The 6254-nt window shown below is 33.9% G+C and overlaps 1 protein-coding gene across 2 annotated transcripts; it reads right to left on the bottom strand.

Annotated features, from left to right (window-relative positions):
• Positions 1–778: 778 nt before the first annotated feature.
• LOC110642930 (nudix hydrolase 19, chloroplastic) lies at positions 779–6254 on the bottom strand. 2 transcript variants are annotated; one of them, XM_021795132.2, is made up of 7 exons: positions 5608–6254; positions 4076–4216; positions 3862–3966; positions 3201–3300; positions 2677–2703; positions 2446–2538; positions 779–1308 (listed from the first exon to the last, which is right to left on the bottom strand). In XM_021795132.2, exons 1-7 carry the CDS (start codon positions 6211–6213, stop codon positions 1019–1021), a joined length of 1362 nt encoding a protein of 453 aa, XP_021650824.2. In that variant the 5' UTR covers positions 6214–6254; the 3' UTR covers positions 779–1018. The 2 variants fall into 2 exon arrangements, with proteins under 2 accessions (XP_021650824.2, XP_021650825.2); XM_021795133.2 differs by lacking the exon at positions 2677–2703 and having other exon boundaries at positions 5608–6252.

The raw sequence follows: 6254 nt of genomic DNA on the forward strand, positions 1-6254 counted from the left end.
TTTATATCATATCTAAAACATTAGCTTTTTCTTAGTTGCTAGCAATTTATTTGATTTTATTTTTTATTTAAATTATATTATTATTTTAAATTTTATTAATTATAAAATTTTTTGTTTCCAAATTAATTTTTTTATATCAATAAATTATTTATAATTATAAGAAATAATATATAAATATAAAAATATTATAAGTAATAATTAAATTAGTTATAATGTTCATTTAGATTAAAAATATGTATATACATAAAAATTATATTTTTAATTTTTATATATCTCAATAATAAATTAATAATTATATATCAATTTTAATGATATATATATATCATTTTACATACCGATATACTATCAACTATATTGGTATATTAAATAATTAAATCTAAATCAAACAATCTCTTACTTATTTTTCCTTCCTCCCCTTCTTTAAATTTCTCTCTCCATTTCTCTCCTCTCTCTCTCTCTAACAAAAATAACAAAATAGAAAACAACAAAATGAAGGCAACATCTCACCTTTTAGAATGTGTTCAATAGAAAGTTAAAAAAATTAAAGATTAAATGTTACCATTATAAATTTTAATCTCTTTAATCTAATCCCTCAACGTTAATATATTTAATCCTTAAAAGAGTAAATGTTAATAAAGTAAAGAAGTAAACATATTCTCTTTTTAAATACATAAAATAATAATTACTCTCACCAACCTTGTACCAAAGGCCACCTTACTGATTAACATACTCCTTTTCTTGACTAGAAAACAAAAATAACAAACCAAGAACGCCCAAATAGTAAAACAATTCATATGGATATGAATTCAATCACATAATCTTTGAATGGTTTATAAATAATTTTAATCGGTTACACAACAGATATACTCCCAAGGCCAAAAAAAATGTTGCCACTCTCCCTTGTTTTGAATTTCAAACCATTAAGGACTTTATCACAACGTGGGAGTGACTGAATTTACAAAACAAAAAGAGAGTAATGTTCAAGCTTGAATATATCTTGGAGAGCAAAGCATGATTGCTACAAATTAGACAGAGAATTACTTGGTTGCTTTGATTGAACTCCAGCTCCAATTGTTGAAGATTGATTAACCCAAGAAGAGATTAAGTGGTGAGCAATTGCAAAGGGGCCAGGGAAAAACATTGGAGCAAGCTCCCCACTTTCTAAATTAAAATCTGCTGAGAAATTCTGTCCTTTCTCGACGCCCTTGCACATCTGATTAACCTTGGCAGCTGCTGTTCTTTGCGCCTTCTCATATTCTGCAACCATCAATGCTTTTTGGACGTCTTCTCTGCTGTGCCATGTAGCATCTATACAAATAGAAAATTCAATACTATCATCATTTTGCATCTCTGCCACACCTTAAAGCAAAATAGTTTTCCTAAATCCATTCCAGCTTTAGTAATTCAGTCAACAATCATCAGCTATTAGAATCATAAGTCTCAAGAGAGTTGAATCCTGAACTCGAGATATCCACATATGCAACTTCCAATGGCACAAATTACATGCAAAGATATATAACTTTGTGATTTTTTCAAATGAAATCTGATCAGATTCTTAATATTTGAGTTGGGTTTTTCCCAATAGTATTCCAGGTAGAATGCAAAAGTTCATTGGTTTCTTTATTAATATAGAGAAAACACTTCTTATCAGGCATTTTTACCTATAACAAATGCAGAAACAAAAATTATAAGATGATTGCATGACATTTTCGATTCAAGATAGCGTTTAAAATTAAAAGGGGTATGACCGATAAAGCATGGAATCAAAATAAATTCTTCTAGGAGCAACTGAAAGAGCACATAAAGTGGAAGAAATAAAAGAATGCTTATTAATGCAGTTTGAATATGTAAAAAAAGCCACTAGAAATTCAAAAGGGAGCACTTTTGGGTTAAGCTACAATGCAAAGCAGACTGGAAACAGAATTTTATTAGAACTACGAATTCCCTCCATACTTTTGTCTAGTGGCAATTAAGTGAATTTAGTGACAGGATGCATAAACTCTTTTGACAACTTTTACATGTTCCATCAATCAGGTTTCACTTGAGAGTCTGAGTTGTAAAGCAGACACATTTATTTATTTGTTATTTTTCTTGTTGTCCTTTCTTTTTTCCCTTTTTCCCATAGTATGTGTCCAAAGCATCAGCCTATATACATCTGAGTTGTTTAGACAGTAGACACACAACCCATCTAAAGGAAACTAAATTTGGCACATTACTGCTCCATAGTTGCTGTTGTAGGTTCTTGCATGATCTACTAAGCTAATTCATATGATACAGCAATTATGACCAAAGCACTGCAAATGGTCATCCCATTCCATTTTCCCATGAATAAGGTGATTTTTTTTTTTTCCTAAACAGCAGTAAGATATTACTTTCATATTCAGAGAAAGGGAAATTTCCAATAAAAGATCAAGACAATCAGCAAAGTTCTGCATTTTCAAGTACCTTCCAACTCTTCCTTGTCTACATTTATTTCAAGTGATTTTGCATAGGCAAAGAAACCCACCATGAGCTGGCATGGCATGCTATTTGGGCCAACTACAAAGAAACCAAATAGAGAGTACAACAATTAGCAGCATATTATATAAACATATAAAAATTGACTAGTCACATGCATTATAGATATTTGCATAAATACAATATATTCAGTCATGAAAATGCAGAAACATTATTCACCTGCAAAACAATAACTCCTTCCCTCCACCGCATGAGAAAAAAAGGAAGAAAAATGATCAACTATCTCTAAGGTAAATAGTGGATACAATAATAAACTTGAGACAGAAAGTAAAAAGACAACTAGCAACAGTATGATAAATGACTAAATTTGTGCGAAACAAATAAAAAACAGTTGGGTGCAAAAGGCAGAAAGTTTATATGAAATGGAACAAATGCATTGAAAATCAACATTACATGGGTAAATAATGCCATGGTGCAAATAACTGTATTTCAAGGACATGCAAGAACACAAAAAGAACATGATTGCTGTTTGTGAAAGAATAAGTGAGAAATCAGTGGAAAAACACAAGATTATCCATGGAAACAGCCACTACTTAATATAGGGCTGGCAAAGACAAGTTTATTTTAGTGAATCACGGAAAGCTAATTTTCTATTATTCTTTAAACTACTGCTACAATCAGAATTAAGCATGCAAACAAATGGTCATAAAACAATCACACGAGATATGGATATATAATGATACCTGGCCATGGCTGGGAACTATGATAGACAACTTCTCCCACTTCAATACCAGTCTCTTCCCATGTTTCTCTCCGAACTGCCTCTTCTAAGCTTTCTCCTGGCTAAGGACAATAGAAATATTTTAAAAATGAAAATAATTGAGAGAGAGAGAGAGAAGAACATAACAGGAATGTTATCACTTGTGAGAGGAACCTACATTGGGTAGCTATATAAAACCTGCTTTAGCAGCTTCATTGTAAAGGAGTGTGTTACATATTATAGGAAGAAGTTTAGGAATAAAAAGGAGGGAAAGGCTGTTGTAACTGAAGGAGAGTAGCTGATGGCAGTTATAGAAGTCAATAAACAGCTAGAATTGATTAGTAAACAGCTGGAATTGATTAGTAAACAGCTGGAACTGATTAGATAAGCAGTTACAACTGCTAATGTGTATAAAACTGGAGAGTTACTTTGTAATTGCATAACTGAAATCTCAGAAATAATATTTCTTCTTTTTCTCTCTAATTTTCTCCCTAATTCTTCTTTCTTCCGATCCTCTTTCTTACTTCTTCTCTCTCAGTTACTTCTTCTTTCTTCTATTCTCCTAATTTCTCTTGTTAGGTATCCAAAACCCTAACAGAGTGCTTCAAAATTTAGATAAAATTGAAGGTGTCCTAGACTCATACCTCTATGAAACCAGCTAAGCAACTCCACATTCGGGGTACAAATCTTGACTGTCTGCTTAGAAGGACACAGTCATTTTCTTTATCAATAACCAACATGATCACCACCTTGTCAAAACAAAACATGGGGTTAAGAAATCAATGGGGAAATTAAGGCAGCAACCATCTAAGAATTTCAAACTACAGCTACAGCAAAGAGGCATAAACAACACTCTACCGGATCAACACGAGGGTAAATCCTCTTTCTGCACAGCTCATTAGAGCACTGCTTCCGTCTCCCAGCTTCCATAGGGACTGCTTTTGATCCACAGTGTCCACAAAAACGTGCTAAGTTATGCCATTCTAGCAATGCCCTGGCCTGACCGAAATGAAAACCAAAACACATTACACATATATGCAAATCTTAACAAATCAACTGGCATAACATATGCACTAGTTGAATAAGAGTATGTTCACAGACAATGGTCCAATTTGATTAGTAGAACTTTTACCAATATAAGAGTGAGGAAGATAACAGGAAGAAAGCCATAAAGCCATCAACAACAAGATTTCCAGATGCAAAACCAAGAAGAAACAGTTAAGGAGGGAACAAAAATTCTATGGTGAGAGATTTTACTATTAAATGGGGAAAAAGATAAGACAAACTACGACAAGCACATGTCATCAACTTGATTAATAGAAATAAGCCTTTCCAAAGTAGATCATCAACCCATAAAGCCTAATTATCCACAGAACATCTATGTCACCTATAAGGATCTTACAAAATCCTTATAATCGAAATGGTTAATCATACATTAAAAAAGAATGGTATAATGAAATTGTCTTGTTATGAATAAATCTCAAGCCTGTGCTAAGACTTGGGGACAAACTCAAACTTTTATAAAGATTCAGCTAAAAGGTGAAAATGAGTACCAATGTGACCATAATTCATCTTTTTAAAGAAAATATTGGAGGAAAAAGTCATATAACTAACATATAGCAACCTAGACTACAAAAGACTAATTTTGAATGTTGATTTATGCGACTAGGAAATTAAAGCAGAAGGAAAAAAATGGAACTTTGAGATGTAAATTAGTCAAATTGCTACATTGAGCTTCAAGTTTCCCCACAAGTTACGTTACTAATTATGAAGCTACACCCGATCCTTGCTCTTCTCTACTATAGCATAAGGATTTTGTTCCTTTTGAATCCCCATGGCAACTAACCTCTCTCCTAAATCCCCAAAGAACAGTCTTTTGAGACAAAAATGAATAGCCTGTATGAATATTTGTAGTGCAAATCCCAGCAGAATTGTATCCTATTGCCATGTCTTATCTCACATGATGCCTTTTATCCTATCTGTATCTGGACTTTGTAGGTTATAATTCATTTAAAAAAATTAGGTAAAGAGACACAACTTTTACCTGTGAATTCAGGAAGGGGAAAAAAGGAGAGGGGAGATGGGGAAGACATTGAAAGGAAGAACAATGGAAACCATTATGAGGCTACTATATCTCAGCAGATACATACAGAAAATAACATTGAAGTAACAGAAATGGCACAATTCAATCATTAACCTCCCTCCCCCTCTCTTTCATTTTCCTGCTCTCTCCGTGACCAAAATTCACTCTCATGCCAAACACTATCAATCTGATAAAATGAGGCCTTAGAATCCTAATTAATCCAACTAGATACACCAAAAACAATACATAAATTAGCAGAATCTAAATGAACTGCAATTCTAATTTACTAATGACCAAAACGACTTACATGGCCAGCAATAGCCAAATCCCCCATGGCCAGCTCATCAGCCCAATCGGTAGCCACCATAAGCGTCCTCAGCTCAACAAAGCAAAATTGCTTGCTACCGAATCCATTGATCAAATTGTCCTCAGTAGAAACATCAACAGCCCAATAAACCACATCCTCCTCAGACCTTGAACCAAGATAAACCAAATTCTCTCCACTCAATTCAACCCCAGAACTAGCGAGCAAACTTTTACAATCAGCCAAACTGATCCAACCAAGGCGCCAATTTGGCACAAAATCACCATCACTACTGGAAGAGGCAAGGGGCTTACCTTTTCTAAAGGGTAAAACCTTGAAATTAATGGAAGATAATTGGTGGGAATTGTCCAAAAGTTGAGCCTTGAGGGTTTGAAGGGCTAAGGAAGGTGATAAAGGATCAGTAGGTTTGAGGGTTTTGGATCTTAGGGGGTTGCCAGCAAAGGCATGGGATTGAAGGTTAATGGACATGGTGGTGGTTGTGGCAGTGAAAAATGGAAGAGTTCTTGTTAAGGTGGTTTTGATGGAGAGTCTTCTGGAGAGAGAACAGAGGAGAGCAGTTGTAGGTGATGAAAAGAGGAGAGAGAGCATGACTCTCTTTGTTCTTCCATTTGGATGGTTAAATTTTGCTA

Source organism: Hevea brasiliensis, chromosome 13, assembly GCF_030052815.1.
Source record: "Hevea brasiliensis isolate MT/VB/25A 57/8 chromosome 13, ASM3005281v1, whole genome shotgun sequence".
In the NCBI taxonomy this organism is placed as follows: domain Eukaryota; kingdom Viridiplantae; phylum Streptophyta; class Magnoliopsida; order Malpighiales; family Euphorbiaceae; genus Hevea; species Hevea brasiliensis.